At 55.7% G+C, this 20,479-nt stretch overlaps 2 protein-coding genes across 5 annotated transcripts in view; one reads left to right on the top strand and one right to left on the bottom strand.

Moving 5' to 3' along the window:
* RUNX3 (RUNX family transcription factor 3) overlaps positions 1 to 20,479 on the bottom strand; it is a 66,534-nt gene that overhangs the window by 30,218 nt on the left and 15,837 nt on the right. For 3 of the 4 annotated variants that reach the window (XM_045377867.3, XM_005544409.5, XM_065527556.2), the window contains one exon: positions 630 to 892. In XM_045377867.3, coding sequence (XP_045233802.2) covers positions 630 to 892 — 263 coding nt within the window. Of the gene's footprint in view, positions 1 to 79; positions 893 to 20,479 lie in introns of those variants that run through there. The other variant, XM_074016576.1, reaches the window with a different exon arrangement.
* On the top strand, positions 2,315 to 9,663 carry LOC135968859 (uncharacterized). The gene is made up of 4 exons (XM_065537296.2): positions 2,315 to 2,359; positions 2,691 to 3,076; positions 6,890 to 7,063; positions 7,725 to 9,663. The coding sequence occupies exons 1-4, from the start codon at positions 2,315 to 2,317 to the stop codon at positions 8,104 to 8,106; spliced, it is 987 nt and encodes a 328-aa protein (XP_065393368.1). The 3' UTR covers positions 8,107 to 9,663.

Below are 20,479 nucleotides of genomic sequence, written 5' to 3'. Positions count from 1 at the left end.
TCGCCTACTCCCTGGCATAAAGAAAAAGGTCCTCTAAATGGCTGGGGGCTGCCAGAGTTAGGGGTCCCCCAATCTCAACCTGCCATTCAGGACGCAGAATATCCCCCAGCAAACGTCTGGAGAGCAGTGCCCCGATCCCGGCCTAGCGCCGTCCCGTAAAATTTCGGAAGCCCGAGGGTGTGAGCAGGAAGCGTCTGAGAAGCGGCGCGGGAGGAGGGGTGCTGGCGGCGGAGGGTAGGCCCTTTCACCGTTCGCACCCCACCCGCGGTGTCCTTGCCCCGGTCCCGGGATCCTCTTCTCCGTTACCCGCAGGGCTGTATCTGAGCGATCCGGGTTGGGGGGGGCAAAACCCCATCCGCCCATTTCCGCACCAACGTCTCTACGCAGGGCGCCCTAAAACCCAGGTGGAGCGGGGCAACCCCCTTAAAAGTCATCCGTGCAGGGCGCATCCAAAACGGAACGCCGATGTCCTCAAGCCGAGTGCGCAGCGAGACAGAACCGGGTGCCCAGGTGTCGCCGCGGCGTCTGGGGCACCTCCCCTCCCCACTGCTCCGGAGGCTCTGGCTCCCGCAGCTTGGACGCCCGGAGCCCCAGGGCCGGCGCCCTCCCGCCCCGGGTCCCGCACTCACCTTGAAGGCGACGGGCAGTGTCTTGTTGCAGCGCCAGTGCGAGGGCAGCACCGAGCAGAGGAAGTTGGGGCTGTCGGTGCGCACGAGCTCGCCCGCGTGGTCCGCCAGCACGTCCACCATCGAGCGCACCTCGGGCCGGGCGCGCCCTCCGGGCCCCACGGCTGCCTGCGCGCTGAGCGCGCCGCTGTTCTCGCCCATCTTGCCGCCGCCGCCGCAGGGGAAGGCCGTGGAGGGAGGTGTGAAGCGGCGGCTGGTGCTTGGGTCTACAGGAATACGCATAACAGCGGCCGTCAGGGCGCCGGGCGGGCGGCGACGGCGCGGCTTCCCCCGGGGGCGGCCGGCGCGGACGCCTCCTCGGCCGCCGCTGCCGCGAGAAGCGGGAAAGCAGAAGCGGCGGGGCCCGGGCCTCAGGGCGCAGGGGGCGGCGCCCGGCCACTACTCGCCAGGGCCCGCCCGCTGCGAGGCCTCGCTAGCCCGACGGCCGTCCGCAGCCTGCCCGGCTAGTCCCGCATCCCCGGCGCGCGGCACCGCGTGCGGCCGCCCTTCGCGGCTGTTCCGGCTGCCTGGGCCGCGGCGGGGCCCCCGCGGGGCTGTGCCGCCGCCGCCGCCGCCGCCTCCCGCCCCGAAGCTCGCCCGCGGCCGCCCCGACTCCGCGGCCGCAGCCCCAGAACAAATCCTCTAGAATCAAGTGGCGGGGCCGTGGCCGCCCGCGCGGGGTTAGTACCCCCGGGGCCCGCGGGGCGGGGCCGGCCCGAGCGACGCGTCGCACAGCCAATCGGCGGAGCCCCCATCGCGGGCACCTCGGTGGCGTTCGCGGGGAGGAACGGGGCCTGCCGGAGGCCGCCCAACGGGGAGGGGCGGAAGGCGCCACCCCGCGGAGGAGGCCCCCGTGCCACAGCCCAGGGCCCCCGAGAGCTCTGGGAGCCCGGGGCAGATGCTAGAAATTTGCTTAGAACGTCCGGGTCCCACAGAAGGTGCCCTTGTCGCCCTCTCCCGGGTCGCATCTCCCTGACGCTGGGGCGCAAACCCTTCGCCCCTCCTCCCCGCTGGCCGCGGCCGGGCTTCCCCAGCTCTTGCTGCTTCGGGCCTGTGACTTCTGCAACCCCGGGCTGGGGGCCGCGGGAGCCCAGGGCCGGTGACACCGCACTGGGAGCCGCCCCAAAGAGGTTACTCACCTCCCTCCTCCCGCAAATTACTCTGACCCAAGAGCCTCCAACCCACATGGGATTTTTGTGCGCCGTCCACGCCCGGCCGGCGGCCTCTGCCGCTCCCAGCCCTGCGCGGCTTTGGTCCCAGCCTCGGTGGCCCCTGTGCCAAACCGAGGACAGGCGGAAGGGAGTCTCCCACGGACCCTAAGTAGCCTGGGGCCAACAACCCCTTTCCTCTCTACTCTCCCCTCAAAACAAGTTTCAGGATCTCGCAGGCCTCGCGGCGTCGTTCTTCGTTGTGGCGGCCTGTGGCTCTTTGAAAAACACGACGAGGCCTGCAAAATGCGTTTTCCCGATTTTTTTCCTTTACGCATGTAACTACGGTCCTGCATCGTGAAACACTACGCGCGTCGGCGACAAAAGAAAAACTGAGCAGTGGCTGCAAAGCTAAGGGCCCCGGCTTTCAGAGGAGAGAATTTTCTTTCTCCATGCGTGTGGAAAGTGGCCTCCGCGGATCCAATCCCACTTCTTGGGCTCATGCGCTCTGGCTGCGCTGCAGGGACCGCTGACAGTTTCGCCAAGGCACTGCCTGCCCTCCTGGCTCCGCGTCCCCGCTCCCACTCCCAGCCGCGTGGCCCAACCTCTCCCGGGCTTCACTGCAAACAACCCCTTCCTCTCCCGCCTCTTAAGTCAGTCGAGCAGGCCTAGGGGACGGCTACAGCTGGGAGGGCAACGGGAAAGATCAAGCCCCAATCATTCCAAATTATCGCCCCAGACCCCTCCATAGACTCTGGGGAACGAACGCGTGCTGAGCCTCCCCGCCGCTGTGGAGACTGGGCTATATTTTCGTTGCCTCCGGCTCTCGACAGGTGCAAAACAGTCAATTCCAAGCCTCGGAAGTAAAGCAGCTTAGGATTCGACGGTGGCCGCAAGATCTCATCACGGATCTGACCCCTGCCCAGCGTGCGCCATTTCGTCGTCGCCAAACGAAATCAAGCCCCTCGTGCGCTCAAGGGGTGAAGGACTCTGGCCTCACCCCGACCGTCGGAAGAGCTGGCCCCTGCCCCGCTCGAGGCCTCATATCACGCCCTCAGGCCATTTCGAAAGCAAGAACGGCAAAGGTCCCTTACTGAACCTTGTAAGAGAGCCTGCGCCTGGCAGTTGTCCATTGCGGACCCAGGCCCGCGCACCCTCGGACGCGCTGGCACGAGCAGCAGAACTAGAGGAAAGCGAGCGATCCAGCCTGGGCGCTCCCATCTCCAGGAACGTCTCCGGGAAGGCCCAGCGCGTCGTGGCCAGGTAGGGCCCGGGCCGGGGGCGGGCAACACGTGCTGCCCTGGAGCTGTTGCGGGACCATGACCCGCAGTTTCAGGTGGTGGTAAATTCCATTTGTCGAGTGGTTTGGGTTTGCACCGTGCCCTTTGCTTGTCCCTCCGCCTGATTTCTCCCTCTCCCCTTACGGCGGGTTCACAGACGGGTTCCCAGAGAGTGGGGGACTCTTGTGAGCCCTGGCACCTGGCGCAGGGCCCGGCACGGCTCCGGCCCTCCGTAGAGCGCTGGCTCTCCATGGGCACCAGATCCAAGGTACTGGGGGGCGGGGTGCAGGCCCTTGCGTCCGCAGACCAAGGTCGCCCGGCCGCCTGGCAGGCACGGTGGCGGGAGCTGCCGCTAGTTGGCGCCCGCACCCTGCCAGCCGCGGAGGTGCGGGCCCGGCCAGGCTACAGATGCGCGCCAGCTGCGGCCCCGGGTGCAGGCGCGGTGGCCGCCCCCCAAGAAGGTGCCCTTTCCTTGCCACCAATGCGGCCAGGTCTCTGACAAACCGATGGCTGTGTGTCAAACCAAGGCCGCCTTCCTCACCTCTGATGAGACGGACGCCTTCCGCCTTCGCGTTTTCAGGCACCGGGGAGAAGACCCACAGAACAGGCTAGCTTGTTCCCAATTTCCACCGATCGCCAACCTGCTTCCTCCCCATCCTGGACCGACAAACTTTGTCGTTTGTTTGATGGGAGGGAGAGCTCCCACTCCCCCACCTGGGGCATGCAGACACCCTCGCCCTTCCCCAGCTGGCATCCCCAACTGGCATGGAGGTCTTTTCTCCCTCTTCCATCAGATCGATGGACAAACAGCCCAGTTTCTCTCCAGTGGTCCCCACCTAAGAGCATCCTAAGTTGTCCACAGCAGGGCTAGGAAGCGGAAGGTCAGGACATTCCCCTCCCCTACCTTGACTTAGAGCTGGGTAAACCCAGAACCCATCCTAGGAAGGGGATTCGTCTTCCTCCAGCATTTAGGAGTGCACTCTAAGTGCGTTCTTGGCAGTGAGGGTGCCGGCTTCCCAGGGCAGGCATGATTCATGGGGACTCTGTGGCGCCTGGGCAGGGATCCCCAGGTATACCAGACAAGGGGCAGGTGTGCCCTGGGAAGCTGCCTAAGAGGTCCACGGGCTGTGGAAGGAGCCAGGGTCCACAGTCCGTCTGCCTGAGCGTGTCTTCTTCCCTCGCCCGCAGCTCTCTAGGCAGAGTTGCCTAAGCCTCTCTGAGCCTCGTTTCTTTCATCTGTAAAGTGGGGGCACTCATAGTGGCCCCCATAGAATTGTGTGTAAAGTGCTTAGCACAGGCCTGGCACATAGAGGGTGCTCCAGCCATGGGGAGCCATCACTGTCATTATGAAAAAATAAGACCTGTCAATCCTTGCTGGGGGCCTTTGAACCACCCCTCCCCTCTCTGGGCCTCACACTTCCATCTGTGAAATGTCCAGTTCTCACGTTCAAAGCTTGCCAGGACTCCAAGCCAGTCCATGCTGTCCTGACCCCTTGATTCGCCCAGGGGCTGCCTGGGGGAGCTAAGGACTGGCCGTGACCTACCTCCACGTGGAGTCGGCTCACAGCAGGGCTTCCAGCAACCGTCACAGGGCGGCCGGAGGTGAGTCTTGATGATTGCCCATCTGACCATTCCTCTCAGAACCTCACTTTGGCCCCCACCCAGCTGCCCCCCCCCCCCCCGTAGGCAGACGTTTTCCTAAGTAGCAACTGGGCCTCAGCGGACGCTGCCAGGGACCCCATTTCCTTCCCAGGAGGCCTCTGTTTCCCATACCCTGAATCGCACAGTAGCCTAGTCCAGCGAAGAGGACAGAGGACTCTCTTCTAGAACTGAAAATTTCTCCCAGCCTGGCCCTAAATCCCCTGTCCAGAGGGACCCGTGGTGAAACCTATCTCCTGCCCCTAGAACTCAAAGGGGACATTCATGCCCCTCACTGAGCCTCAGTTGCCTCTTCTGTCAATGGAGGTCATTCTAACCTCTCCATTTCACAGGAGGGGATTAAGGATTCCCTCTAGGAGGGGAGGGGCATCGTGTTTCGCTGTATCTAAATTGTGATCGATGGTTTGAAGAAACAGAAAGAAAATGCTGCTGAGTAAACTAGGACTCATCTGCTTCCTGATTTCAGATCATGATCTCTGAATATATAAGTGAGAAATGTTAATGAAAAATAGCAATATATCTGGGTTGAGGGGTTGTCTCCTGCAGGTCAGGGGTCCAGCCCTAGAGAGTCCAGCTCTGGGGTCGTCTCTCCTGGCCAGCCTCTCTGGAAGGATTCAGAATGTGTGGGAGGACAAATGTGCTTCTCAAATTACAGAGATCTTTCTTCCTTTTTGGAAAGTGCCGGACTTGGAGGGGAGGGAGAAGGAGCAGGGGAGAGCAGAGTGGTGAGGGTGTTAGGACCCAGTGCTGCCTGTGAGGTCTGAGACTTTTGCCTGGTGTCCACACTCCCCTGAGCCTTGGTCCCGTGGGTAAAATGGGAAGAACAGTAACAGCTGAGGGTGCTGAGGCTTTACCTTGTGCCAGGTGCCGCACGTGGGCATTACTCATGGTATTCAATCCCCACGGCGTCGTATGTGGTAGGTGTTATGCCCATGTAAGCAAAGCGGAATGTTGTTTGAGGTCGGCCAGGTTGGAGAGGGCTGGACCCAGGTTAAAAGCCTGCTCTGGCTCAAAATGTGGGGCATGAAGGCATCACCTGGCCAAGCATGTCAGCACTCTCCTCCTAGTGGCTGAGTAATGGGAAGAGCTAGCAGCTAGATACAGAGGAAAGTGCTATTGTGATGGGGAGAGAAAGCTGGGGTGGTAAATCCTGCTAAGCAGCCCTGGACTTGGAAATCAGCAGACTCTTCAAATCTGCAGGGAGTCAGGAAGGACTTGCCAGGGTCATTCGGGAGGGTCCTGTGATAGCTGAGGTGCACCCACCACCTGCTGTCCTTTGGCCTCAGAACCAGTCTGTGAAGAGGCAGGATTGGCAGTAGTCTCCAGTTTACAGATGGGAACACTGAGACCCAGAAAGCGGAGAGGCATGATCAGGATCTGGACTGAGCTCCAGCAAGGCCAGGAGCGAGCACCTCGAGGCAAAATGCAGTCAGGCAGGACCTCTGCCTTGCAGGAGGCGGCAGCCCAGTCCCGGGCCTCATACACTAGGGCCCCATGCCACTCTCAGTGTCTCTCTCCCAAGGGAAGTGCTAGTCAGTCGCGTTTCCCTCTGGGCCTCAGTGTTCGCATGTGAACGCTGGGGGTGCACTTACAAGCCCCTCTACATGCCAAGCAGGTTCCCGCAGGACCCCAGGGTTTCGCTGTGACCCAAGACCCCTCCTCCCCACCCACCTCCTCTCCACCTTCTGTGGGGCGCCAGCTCCCTTGCGTCCACATGACCTCGGATCCTTCCACGCCCACCCCCACCCTGTTCTGCAGGTGGGTGGACAGAGGGTGCTCTGCTTTGGGGATGAGAGAGAGAAAGGGAGGCAAGGGCGGAGAAAAGAGACTTCTGTTGCGGGGGCGTGGAGCAGAAAAACTGGCTCCATCAGTTGCCAGGGAAGGGGTTTCTGGTTTCAGATCACATCACTTGGTGGGACCTTCCTACCCCCCTCCCTGCTACTCACTCTTGTCATCTGTAAATCAGGGAAATATTTCTAGAAGACAGTTATTTGGTCTGTGACTTTGATCATTGGTCTATGACTAATAATTGCCCTAATTTTTTGGACACCTACTGCATGCTGGGAGTTTTCCGCCAATTGTCACTCACCCTCAGGTGCCTCCGCCGGTCAGGGATTTTATTCTCTCCATTTTACAGATGGGGAAACCCAGGCTCCGAAAGTAAAGAGCTTTTCCTCTGTGGGCCTCAGAATCTGAGAAGTTCAATCAAGTTCTCAGGAGCCCTTCCAGCACCCCCAGTCCTCGATTGGGGAGGGGCCATCTGCAGTCTGACAGCCGCTCTCAGGGCAGAGATCTCCATCCAAAGCAGCAGGTGGGTGTAGAGCTACCTGCCAGCAGAGCCATCAAACACAGCACTCTTCTATTGGGAGGCACGGAGTGGTGAGAGGGACCTGGGCAGCTTGGAGCCAAGGGGGCTTCTGGGAAACATGTGCCCTTCCCCCAGCCCCAGGGTGGGGTTCAGCCCTGGCAAGCAGGGAGAGAAAGGGCTCTTCTGAGTGGCTGTTGCTTTACACACGTTTTTGCTTCACAGTATTCTTAGAAGGTAGGGACAGTTATCACTCCCATTTTACAGGAAAGAAAACTGAGGCTCAGAGAGCTCAAGTAACTTGCCCAAGTTGGCACCACTGGGAAACCACAGAGGTAGGATTCCAACCAGGCAGCCTGGCCCCAGAGCCCACGTTGCTGCCCACTACACTCTATTCTTGTGGACTAAAACCAGATGCTCGAGGTTACAGTCATGGAATAGAATTAGAATCCTGGCAGAAGAACTGTGGGCAGGATTCAGAATTTTACAATGTCAGACTCGAAAGGGCTCTGAGATATCAAATTCAAATCCCCATTTCTCAAATGGCAGAACTGAGGCCTAGGGAGGAAGAGTCTCACTCAAGGTCACAGCCTATGCCAGGGACAGAGTCTGCACCCCTTCCCTCTCCAGCTACCTCCCGCTGACTCTGCACCTTCCTCTCCTGCAGGCCCTCCTCTCTCCACTGCCCACCCAGCAGCTTCTGGGCCCAGCCAGGCCCATTAGGGATTTTCCACCTCCCCGAAAAGGTCCTAATGACTGTCAGTCCTTGTGAAGCCTTAATTAATCTCAGAGGCCGATGGCTCAGAGGAGACTGGGGGCTTTGGCCTTACGCAGATGAAGATTGCGGCTCTATTTCATGTGGTGGTGAAGGAACGCCTCAGACATTCCTGCCAGCAATAAAAGCCACATGGCTTTCCAGCGTCGCCCTTGGAAAAGAAGAAAAGTGCAGCCCTTTGCGGAAAGAAATCAACTATGTGCTGTACGCATGGCATGAGATACAAATGGGCACACGGAGGTGGGGAACAGTCGGTCTTTTATGCCGCCTCTGATGTCCACTGACAGAGGCAGGGCCAGCGGTCACGGTCCCAGCTGCAGTCCTGGGGAGAGGGAGTGACCCCCAGTGTGGTGGGGGAAGCCTCAGCTCCTCCACCTGAACTGGATTTGAGCCACCGCAGATATCCCAGAGGCAGGGCCAGCTTCCTGGCCTGTGACCCATGCAGTCGCACAGGGCCCTGGTCTCAGAAGGGTCCTGAGCTTGTTTTAATGCCCTGCCACCGCTGCCTTGAACTTCTGAATACTTGCTCAACAGAGGCCCTGCGTTTTCATTTTGTACCGGCCCCCCAAATTATATAGCCAATCCTGACCACAATCCTGACCCGCCCATCGTCAGTTGTCACGTCTCTCCTGGCCCCTGCCAAGTACCCAATCCCGGGGAGTAGGGTTTCTTGAGCGCCTGCTGGCCGCTTTGCTTATATCACCTGAGATGAACTTCAAAACAACTCCGTGAATTGGACAGATGTGGAAAATTGAGGCTCAGAGAGGCTTCCATATGGCAAGGAAGCCTAGATTTGAACTCAGGTCTCCCTGACTCCAAAGTGAGTACTCTTAGCAGCTCTACATTCTGCATGATTTCATCTTCATCATGCCCAGGGGGATGGGGATACACACAGTTAGGCTGCTCTATGCCCAGATAACAGAAGGCATAACTGAGGCCGGAGAAGTGAAGGTTCTCAAGTCAGAGTCAAACCAAGGGCCGGGGCACCAGTGGACCTGGGCCTGGATCCATAGGGCTGGGGATGGAGTCCCAGTTTTATACTTGTTTGTGCCACTTGTAAATTTATTAGCTCTTTCCATGCAGGTCACTGCCTTGAGTCTGGTCTGGAATGTGGTTGGAGCCCTGCCCCTTCCCCCTCCCCAACAGCTCTCCATTCTAAACATCTGGAAGTCCTTCCTTGTGTCTTCTTCCACTCTTTCATGCTGCAGTTTTCCTCTGCCACCCTCACTGGTTGGGAAGCAGTTGGATCTGGCACCTTGATAAACTCAAAAGAGTCCAAATTCTTGATGAAAGTTGGGACTGAACAGAGCCCAAAATTGCCATGTCCTGTAACTGGGTCTGGGCCTGAGGCTCATAGAGCCGGCTGCTAGATCCAGGGGAGCCATTTCATTGTTCCCTGCTGGGTAACCTTGAGCAAGTCCCTTCCCTCTCTGGCCCTGAGACTCCCCTTCAGGGAGATAAATGCATTGGACAATGCCTGAGCCCCAGGAGGCCTCTCTGTCTTCAACATTCTCGAATTCCATATTAATCTACAACAGGTCTGCTCATTTCCCCAGCTATGAGCTGGGGAAACCGAGGCCCAGGAAGGCTCAGAGACTTGCCCAACATCACAGAAGGTGCTTATTGACAACTGGACTTGACTCTGAGGCTCCTATCAGCTGGCCTGGCTGCCTCTGCACAAACCTTCGGAGGACCTGGCCTCAGCATCAGCTCAGCTTGCCCTTGTCCCGCCCCCTCTAGCCCACTTTGGCCTGTCAGGCGTCCTGAGTGTCCAGGCCTGGAAATCACAGCTAAGGGTCCCTGGCATGCAATAAAGTTCCTCTTCTATGGTTTGAATGTCTCCCAAAAGTTATACATTAACACTTCATCGCCATCATGGTGGTATTAAGAGGCAGTGGGGGGCCTTTTGGGAAGTGATTAAGTGGTGAAGGCTCTGCCCTCATGAATGGATTAGGCCCTCTTTGCCCTTCTGACTTCAGGACACAATGTTCTGTGTCCTCTGGAGGACACAGCCAGAAGACACTGCCTTGGAAACAGGGAGTCCAGGACCTCACCAGATGCAGAACCTGCCAGAGCCCTGATCTTGGACTTCCCAGTCTCCAGAACTGTGAGTAATAAGTTTCTATTTCTCTATTTATAAATTACCCAGTCTCAGGTATTTTGTTATAGCGACACAGAATGAACTAAGATAAGACATTCTCTTTAGACAAAAGTGGGCCAGGGGATGGCAGCAACCCTTTTCTCCCCAATTGCATTTAGGCTGTGTTAGCGTTTCCATAATAAAGACCCCTTTTCCAGGGGTTATAATTTGGCTGGAAAATGAGGAGGAAAGGCCAGATTCCAGGACTGGAGAGGCATGTGAAGTAGGAGGCTAGGATGGGAAAGTCTCCACTGGACCGTGGGCACGCAGGGTGCACACACACACATCTATACCTTACATGGGTGCACTCACACACAGCACCCATGCTCATGGGCACAGTCTCACACACTCACTGGCAACTCCCACCCGCATGGACAAGCCCTCATGGAGGACAGCATCGTTACAGTGCAGCCACGGTGAAAACAGTTACGTGCACGTGTGTGCAAAGGTACTCCAAGGAGATGCATCTGTCTGCATCAACATGCACGGACCTATTGGTGTAGCTGCACAGATAGGCCTCATATAGAGTGGTGTGGACACACACACGGGCAGAAACCCACATCACAATTGTGTAAACAACAGACCTTTGTGTGGACAAATCTTCACACACAGAGGCAGGCGTGGAGTCAGGGCTTAGAGCTTTGGATTTGTTCTGCAGATCGGCTCTTGGAGGAGTTGAACCCTGGCTGTGGAAGTTTCTGCTTCTCCTCAATTCAGAGGTACAGACTTTCTGGGTGGTTTGCCCCCCCGGGGCTTCTGAACCATTCCTCAGCATCTGAGCTTAACCCGCTGCCTCATTGTTCGATGGGGACGAGGAGAGCTTGTCCTCCCGGCCCAGAGAAAGGCAGTGGGAGGGGATTAGTGGGAGGGTTGCAGCTAGGGTGCCCCACGGGGGCATGGGTGGAAGGGCAGGGCACTAGCCTAGGGGCCCAGAGACCTCAGTTTGGGTTTAGGTTGAGATGCCCTAGGCCAACACATGGCCTCTCTGAGCTTCATTCTGAGCCCCCTCTGTTAGGGCCGTGTGACACCCTCAGGGACCTCAGCATGGGGAAGAGCACTGAAACCGTGTCACATGATGAACTATTAAAGCAACTGGAGACTTTGTCCTGGAGGACAGCAGGCTTGGGGGTAAGAGCTTCTCTGGCAGATCTATGAAGAGCTCCCAGGTGGCAGGGACCACATGGATGCTGGGGGCTCCATACCAGGAATAGAAGTATTGAGAGCTGGCTCGGAATAGAAACACATCCCCTCAGAGGTAGAGAGCTCTCCATTTTGGGAGGTATTCAAGGTAAGACCAGGATATTATGGAGAGAGTTCAAGTGTTGGATGGAACAGGGGCCAGACCAGATACTAGTGTCTCAAACGCTCAGCTCATAGCAAACACATATTGAACAAATGAGAGAGCGACTGCAGAGCTCCATTTCTAAGCCAGTCATCCGTGATTCAGAGCATACCAGCTCTGGGTTCCCACCTTGCCATCTGCATGACCTTGGCCCTCTCCAAACCTCAGTTTCCTCATCTGTGAAATGGGGAGAACAAATTATTTCCAAGAGCTCCAGCAAGTCACATCCCCTATTGCTGGCCTTTCAGGTCGTCCCAGAATTTCTGCTCTTATAAATAGAAAATGACATTGAAGGCAAAAAGCAGACAGACAAGCAAGAGAATGGTTAATACAAAAATCACAGCTAGGCGTGGTAACTTGTGTCTGTAATCCCAGCTACTTGGAAGGGTGAGGTGGGAGGATCACTTGAGGCCTGGAGTTCGAGAGCAGCCTGGGCAACAAAGTGAGACTCTGTATCTACCCAAAAAAAAAAAAAAAAAAAAAATTCAGGAGAGTGGTCCCCACCCCTTGCCATCCATGATGAGTAGGGAGAGGGATGCAGTCAGGGAGGGGACACTGGTGGGAGCCCTAAGGTCTCATTAGTGCTTTGTTTTTTAAAGCCAGGTGGTAGGTAGACAGATGTCTGCTGTGTTACTCCTCTTTAAACAATACTTATATTTTATACATTCTTCTGTACGTGTATTTTACATGTTTAAAAATATTTTTAAAGGACAGCAAAAGATAAAAAATAGAAAAAGTCCCCCTGCCCAAACCCCTGAAAAAAATGGACAGTATGCTCAAATGTGCATAATGTTGTACAATTATTCATGAAGCAGCAAAGCTGGGCTGTGTTTATTCTCAGCCAAATCACTGTTTCATCCGGAGGGTCCTGTGTACCATCACACTCTCAGCTGAATCTCTACAGGCCCGTGCAGCTGTCCTCATCATGGCAGCCCCCACCTAGGTAAGCACTTCTAGGTAACAGCCCCTGCTGAGCACGCTCCCCGAGCACTCCTCATGGCCGCCAGTCGCCCTCCAGGTATGTGTCAGTGGGCCCACTTTACAGGCAAGGAAGTCCCTTGCACCTACGTAGGAAGCAGCAGAGCTGGGATTCGAACCAGCTCTGTCAACGCCAAAGTTGTGCAGCAACCTCACCCCAGGGGCCAGGCCCCTCGATTATAGTAACTAATGTTATGTACACTGACACACGCTGTTGAATCCCCAGAGCCACTTTTGTATTAGGTACATTTATCATCACCCCCATTATAACAGTAGGAAAACTGAGGCATAGCAAGGTCAGGAACGTGTTCAAGTTCATACTCCAGGTGAGTATCAGAGCTGAGCCTTGAACCTCAGCAGCCTGATCCCAGATTGTGTTTCCTGGCCTGGCTATGTGGGGAGCTCAGACTTCATGGAAACAAAACACAGAATGGTGGCTCCAGGGTCCACAGCTGATCCCAAGGGACCAAAGGCCAGCAGGGTGGTTGGCTGGGGCTGGAGGATGCTGCCTAGGAGATCTGCTCCCAGAGTGATGCCAGCCCCCTGTGATGAGCTGAGTCCCTGCCTCCTTACAGGGTCGTGGCTGCTGGGGAGGTGCTGAGGCTGTGGGTACAGCCAAACAGAGCTAGAGCAGGCTTTGGACTCCCTGCCTGGCAAGTCCAGGTGGCAGGCTCAGACACTGGGCACTCTGTCATTTGCTGTTGGCGTAAGTTTCTACTGGCAGGAATGTGACATTTATCACATGAGTGGGCTTCCAGAAGCCCACTGAATGTCCTCAGACCTGGGGTCGGGGTCCCTCTCGCTGCCTCACCTCTGAGCCTTAGTGAAATCCAGGGTGGCTGGATGATCTGAAGGCCCTTTTAGCTTGCGGAGGCCTGGGCTTGCACCTGCCCCCATCCGTGTCCCCCGGGGAAATGGTTCCCAGTCCTGCCCTTAGCAGCTCTGAGCTTAGATGAGGGGAGAGATGAGATGGGAAGGAAAAAGAGAAGTAAGAAACAGACAGAGGAAAAAGAGTTGGCACTAGATTCAAGCAGTCAACACACACTTATCAGGCACCTACTATGTTCCAGGGGCTATTTTAGGTGCTGGGGATACAAGCAATGGACAAGAAAGCCATGGAGCTTCTTGGGGCTTTGATTCCAGCAGGTCAGACAGAAGACAGACAAGGAGGCAAATAAGTAAGCATGCCAATATTTGATAGTGTCTTGGGACACTCAAGGAAACAGATGGGGGTAAAGTCATAGAGGGTGACTGGGTGGATGGGGGGAGAGGGGCTCGGTGCCAGTACTTTAGACAGGGTGGTCAGGGAAGGTCTGTCGGAGCAGGTGACATCCAAGCTGAGACCAGGGGGTTGAGAGGGACCCAGGAAGGGAGAAGGGGGCTGGTAAGAGGGCCTACTGTACAGTGGAACTGTCTTTACCCACCTGCCTTCTTCCCACTCCTCTGCACTTCCAGTATCCCCAGTTCCTAAAACTCTTACTGCCCTTTCTCTCTATTGCTCCCCCCACGACAGCCCTGAGAGCCAGATGGGGTGAGTCTAAGTAGCCTGACATGCAGTTGAGGAAACTGAGGCTAGAGTGGGGGGGGCAGCATCAAGTGGTATCCTAATGCCAGGACCTGACCCCGGCTCCCGCCTCCCAGCCTGGTGCTCCTTGGAGCCTGCCCATTGCCCGGCATGTTATTTAACCACCCAAGTCCAGGCAGGCTGCAGCCACTGTGGAGCCAGTCTGTGGGCGCCGCTCCTGAGAGGTCACAGGGCTGGAAACGTGGGCAGCTGGGTAGGGTCTAGGAGGGGGCAGCGGCTCAGGACTGGGCGGGGGTCCGGAGCGGAAGGCGCCCAGCCCTGATTGGAACAAGGTGGCAGCACTGGGAGCCGAGCCGGGCGTCATTGATCTTGCCCGGTGTTCCAGCCACCAGGCGGGGCCAGCGCCGGGCAGACTGCCGGTTTTCCCAGGTGTGGGGACACCCTGGGGGAATGGCTTTTCATGTGGTTGTGGGGCAGGCATGCCACCCAGCACGTGGGGGAGACCAGGGCTTTGGGAGCATGCTGGCAGTGGGGTGGAGGGGGGTGTCTGGAGACTCTGAATCCCACAGCCAGCAAATGTGAGGCTCCTGGAGACAGGGTCATGGACTTGAGGCTCCGAGACCCTGAGGATGTTAGAATCTTCATCGCAGTAGCTCCCAGTGATGGAGGGCTCACTGTGCCAGGCACGGTTCTGAGAACTCACACAGCTTAACTCTTTCATCCTCGCTCCGTCCTAAGACGGGGATTCTATGATCATCCCCACTTACAGATGGGGAAACTGAGGCTCGGCAAGGTTACGTAGCCCGTCAAACACACAGCTACCAGGTTTTTGTCTTAGGAAATAAGAACCCTGGAACAGCTGGCCAGTGCTGGGAGGGCCCTCGAAGATCTTTGAGGCCAATCCCCTTGTGTCGGAAAAACAGGTCTGGAGAGGGGATGTGATGCGCTGGGGCCCAGGGGAGTCCAAGATCAGGACTCATTCTTCCCTCAGGTCATCGTGGGACCTCTGCTGGTCCCTGAATGTCAGGCTCCTGAGGGCAGGGTCCTCAGCCAGGAGCTAGGCTCCCAGATGCTACCAACCCTGACAGTTTTCTGCTAGCACACAGGAAGTTCTTTTAAACATCTAACCTGAATCCCTCATGTTGCAGGGAAAGCCTCTTCCTTCTCATCTTGCAAACTCTTCTAAGAGGAGTTTGGCCTTTGATGTTAGGGAAGATCACCAGTTCCCTGGTGTTGTGGGAGGTGAGACTGTGCCTCTCCCTGCCATAAAATATCTTCTTTACTGTCCATCGCTGGCCCTAAACATTAGCGACTTAGCCCTTGGGGATTTACATAGTTTCTTATTAAAACGTGAGTACTCGTGGAATGCGTGTCAGCTTAGCAGGACAGGGTGGTACTTGCGGGACAGAGCTTGGGGGCAGTTGAGGAGCAGGAGGGAGCGGATTCTCCCCTTCCAGCCAGCCTTGTTGGGATTCTACATGACCTGCCACCCTCCACCTCTCTGACCTCATCTCCTTCCACTCTGCCCCTCCCTCACCCTGCTCCAGCCACCCTGCCCTCAAATATGCCCATGATACTCCACTGCAGGGCCTTTGCCTATGCTGCCCTTTACCTGGAAAGTCCTTCCCATTCTGTCTGCCTGGCTCAGCTCCCCACTTCATTCAGGTCCCTGCTGCCTCCTCCAAGAGGCCTTCTCTGGTCTCCTGTGGTAGACGGAATAATGGCCCCAGAGATGTCCACATTCTAATTCCCAAACCTGCGGCTATGTTACCTTATATGGCAAAAGGGACTTTGCAGATATGATGAAGGATAAAAACTTTAAGATGGGAGATTATCCTGGATTCCCCAGGTGGGCCCCATGAGATCTCACACATGGAATAGGGAGGCAGAAAAGGACAGTCAGAGGGAGATGGGGCGTGGAAACTGATTAGGGAAGCGGCGAGATGGCAGCATGGGAAAAACGTGGCCCAAAGCTGTGGGCTTTGAAGGTGGAGGGAGGGGCTATGAGCCATGGAAAGCAGGCAGCCTTTAGGAGCTGGACAAGACAAGGAAACGAATTTTCCACCAGAGCCTCCAGCAAGGAACACAGCCTGCCCTGACCTTGATCTTGGCCAAGGGAGACTCAGAGAATTTCTGATCCCTGGAACTGTAAGATTATAAATGCGTGTTTTTTTTTTTTTTTAGACACTAAAAGTGGGTTAATTTATGACGGCAGGCATAGGAAACGAATGTCTCTCCCTTCCTTGATTGACAGTTCCTCAGCACATTTATTAGCGCCTGATACACAATAGCTTGACTTATGAATTGTCTCTTTTCTCTCACAGAAGGTCAGCTGCAGGAGGGCAGAGATTTTTTGCTTGCTTGGTGTTACATTTGCAGGTAGAGTTGTCAGATTTAACAAATGGAAATATAAAACAGCCAGTTAAATTGAATTTCAGATAAATAATGAACACCTTTTTAGTGTAAAGTTGCCCCAAATGTTGCAATTATTTGTTGTTTATCTGAAATTTAGGAGTCTTGTATTTTATCTGGCAAATTCATCCCCAGCACATAAAACCATTCCTGGGTACGTATTAGGATCTCAATAAATGTCTATTGAATGAGTGAAATAGATAAGCAAATGAATTCACACTAACTTCTAGCTTAAAAACCCTCTTTGGCTCCCAGAATGCCTACAGGGTAAAATGTAAATCATAGCAAATAGTAAAAGCAGTTTCATAGCTGCTTCAATATGCCAGACCCGGGCTGAGTGCTTTACATTTATTAACTCACTCGGTTCTTGCAATAACCCAATGAAGTGGTTAGCCCATTTTCCAGATGAGGAAACTGAGGCCCAGGAGGCTTAGTAACTTGTTCAAAGTCACATAACCATCGAGCAGCAGAGCCAGGCAATTCCAGGCCTTTGGCAAACTTGGCTCATTGAATGTTCTAATGTTATCTCCCCACCCATTCCCCTGAACACCGTGGATCCTCTCTGTCTAACAGCCCCCGGTTCCTTTTCAGGGTATGTGCTTCCCCATTCTCTGACTGCCCAACTGCTCCTCGTGCATCAAAGCCCTGTCCTACTTCTCCCTCTTTGTGAGACCATCTCTAAAACTCCCAGGAGGACTTGGCCCCCTCTCTTTCCCCTCCCCACAATGACCCCTTGTCTGAATGCATTGTAAGGACTTGCTGTTGTGTCCTTTACATTGCCTGACTGTGACCTCCCTGAGTACGGAGATGGGCCCCTTTCAGCTCTTTGGCATGGGGCTTCAAACTGAGTCTGGGTTTAGGGGGGTTCCCAGAAGCATTTGAGAATGAATGAATGAATGAACGAATGAGTGAGTGAATGAATGGCTGAGTGAATGAACCAATGCTATTTGTTTCCACTCTGGGCCTCAGTGTCAGAGTCTATAAAAGGGGAAGAACAATCTTGAACCCCCCCATTCCTTAAAACAAAACACATTTTTTTCTGATTATAGAAATAATACACATTCATTAAAGAAAAATTGGAAAATAATAAAATTATGAAGAAGAAAATTAAAACCATCCATAATCCTGCCACCCAGAACAATGGTTCCCACTGAGTGTTCTGCCTTCTGCTCTCCTTACTGTATGTATAGATTTAACTGCTGCTGCTCTTCTCCGCCCTCCCTCCCTTCGCTCCTTCCTTTCTTTTAGAGTGTTGGGAACATACAGTATGGGGTCCTTTAAACCTGCTTTTGAAATCCCCCAACATGTGTGTATGTGTGTTCTCCTGTTTTCTTAAAGCCTCCCTGATGGCAGGGGACAAGTGGCTGCTGGACAGGCCTGGGGGGGGCAGGGTGTGGAAAGGCCATCCCCCCCACTCATGCACTGCCATAATTCCCTTGTGATGGGCTGTTTAGGGGGTTTCCGGATTTCTGTCAGGGAACACCCTGCGTGAATGTCTTGGCTGCATCCCTGGTTCCTTCCTTAGGACAGATTCTGGGACAGGGGTTGCTGAGCCCAGTATAGACACTGAGAGGCTCTGGACACCGCCCCATATCCTCCCCACAGCTGCTCTCCAGCCCCACTCCCACCGGCCGCCTGGACTTCTCAGCTCGGCAGAAAGCCAGGGGGCAATATTCCACCTCCTCCAGAGAAAAGCCCTGTCTACGCCCGAGGCCTCACCGATTCCATCCAATGCTGAAAGCAGCCATTTCCTCAGCTATTTCTCCACGTTATGGTCTAAGGTCTAAGGCCCAGATGCTTAGTTCCAACCAGAACAGCCACAGAGGTCACTGTGGTCTGAGGGTGCTCTGGACCTCAGGCCTGTGTAGACATCAGACTTGTCAATGATTAACCCACGGAGCTCACCACGTGCCAGACCCTCTGCGTCTCTGTGTGTCTTCACGGTAACCCTGAAGCTAGGGATGGCTGTCTCCCACCTTACAGGTGAGAACACTGAGGGTGCTCCAGAGAGCTGTGGGCCCTAGGCCTTGTCACCTGGGGGTGCAAAGGCGCTGCCCCAGTACACCGGCTGCTTGCTACCCAATGGGGCGCAGTCCCAACACTACCCAGAAGCAAGGACAAGCTTTGGCCTAAAAGCTGGGCAGCCAGGTCCTGTCCCTGTTTTGACTCCATATGTGCCCTGGGAGGCCTCTGCCGCTCACCCTCTCCGTCTGTGAAATGGGAGAGCAGGGATTCAGAGACGGCCTCCTAGGCCTGTGGCGGCTCTGAGCACAGTGGGTGCAGATACTCAGTGCTGAGTCAAAGGGAGAGAGAACCCTGCCAGATGGACCAGCTCACCACAGGCAGCCAAGCCTGGTCTTTGAGGGGTTGGAGTGGGCAGGTCTTTGCCCAAGGCTGAGCTGGGAGGGACCTGACAGCCCCAGATGGAGGCTGGCCCACCCCACCCCAGCAGATGGGTGGCTATTTTTTAACTAACCCCACAGGAAGAAGAGGACAGAAATGATTGCAGGGGGTTAACCTAGGCCCCTGGGGATGCTCCCTGTTTGCATCCTCCTTTCCCCACAACCCACAGAGCTGTGTGGGCTTCACCTGGAGCTCCCTGAGTACTTCTGGAGCTCCCCGCAGATCACAGCCAGCGCTTGGCATGGCCTGAGTGGCCCCTGCCTGACAGGCGAGGGACCCAGAGCCCAGAGAAGTTTGACCACGACTGGCTTCCTCTGCCCTTTCTGCTGTGTGCTTCCACCGGGTGAGGCTGCCTCTGCCGCTTCTGCCTTTCTTCCTGGGGTGACCTGGGGAGGCCCCACCCTCTCCCAGGCTCAGTTTCCCCATCTGTCAGATAAATGGGACCCTCCAGACATCACTGGGGCTTCTCCCAGCTGGGAAACCTCCTTCTGAGCTGGGGCCCTGACTCTGTCATATCAGTCCTGGATTCCTGGAGGCCTCAGCACTCCGGAAGCATCAACCCAGTGGACAGGAGCTCATGACAGGTGTCTGGGGACCCCCAGGAAGAAGAAGGATTTCCTGGCCAGAGATGGGAAGAGCAGCGTGGGTAGGAGTTAAGCAGCCTCCCGCTGCAGCCTCCCTTCGACCACGCCACCAGGTGGTCCTTGGTCCCCCCAGAAGGAGTTCCTGAAAAGTCTGTGTCTGTTGCAGCAGGTGCGGCCTGTGAAGTGTGTGTATGCTTGTGTGAGGGTGCTGTGTGTTCACACGCACATGGTGGGGGTGGGCACACAGGGCGGGAGGCCTGACATGGTGGCAGGGCCAGACTTTGGTTGCTGAGCTGGGACTGCCTGTGACAGAGGCCCCAGCACACCCGCAGGTCTTACCGGAAACCCTCAGCTGGTGCTGGTCTGACCTGAAGGTGGGCACATGCAGGGGAGGGGTACATGCAGGACAGGGGTGCATGTGGGGGAGGGCCATGAGCAGTACAGGGGTGCATGTGGGGGAGGGCCATGAGCAGTACAGGGGTGCATGTGGGGGAGGGCCATGAGCAGTACGGGGTGCACGTGGGGGAGGGCCATATGCAGAAGAGGGGTGCATGTGGGGGTGCCTGCAAGACAGAGGTGCATGGAGAGAAGGGTTAGTGCATGGCACGGGTGCATTGTGGGGGTTAATGCAGGGCAGGCATGCATGTGGGGGAGGGGCATATCCAGGACAAGGGTACATGTGGGGAGGCCACAAGGCCCAAATGCTGTCAGGGCCTCTGGGAAGCTGGGACCCCAGTGAATGCTTGGGGGGAACCAACTCTGCCTGGCCTCCTCTTATTATTGTCTATTTAAACAATATTGTCAATTAATCACATTAATTGAGCCCCCCACCCTGCCCCCTGCCGCTTGCCCCTGTGATACAAATAATACGAGCACAATGGAAAATCTTGGAAAATACAGAAAACACATTTAAAAAATGTTAAAGCCTGCAGTCTTATAACCACAGTGAACACTGTGAGTGTCTTTGAGGGATGGGGGTCTGCAGGTCTTCTCGATACGATCACATTCATTCCCACATACTTGGGCGTTTCCCATGGGCAGCTGTGGAGCTGAGGACTTCAGGTTTGTCTCAGTGAATTCTCTAAAAACCTGAGAGGGAGGTACTGTCATTCTTCCCATTGTACGGATGAAGAAACAGCAAAAAGGAGGTTAAATATCCCCCTCAGGGTGTAAGCAGCAGAGTCAAGATTTGAATCCAAGTCTGGCTAAATGGAAAACGCAGATCGTCCCCAGCGCCCGGGGCTGCACTCCAGCCATGCCCTC

Source organism: Macaca fascicularis, chromosome 1 (assembly GCF_037993035.2).
Source record: "Macaca fascicularis isolate 582-1 chromosome 1, T2T-MFA8v1.1".
Classification (NCBI taxonomy): Eukaryota; Metazoa; Chordata; class Mammalia; order Primates; family Cercopithecidae; genus Macaca; species Macaca fascicularis.
This window is presented reverse-complemented; position numbering and strand designations above follow the sequence as displayed.

Coding starts and splice junctions, on each gene's coding strand:
- LOC135968859 (XM_065537296.2), top strand. CDS start 2,315: ATGCGCTCTGGCTGCGCTGCAGGGACCGCTGACAGTTTCGCCAAG. Junction 3,077..6,889: donor GCCCAGCGCGTCGTGGCCAG/GTAGGGCCCGGG, acceptor TCCATTTTACAG/ATGGGGAAACCCAGGCTCCG. Junction 7,064..7,724: donor ATCTCCATCCAAAGCAGCAG/GTGGGTGTAGAG, acceptor CCTCTCCTGCAG/GCCCTCCTCTCTCCACTGCC.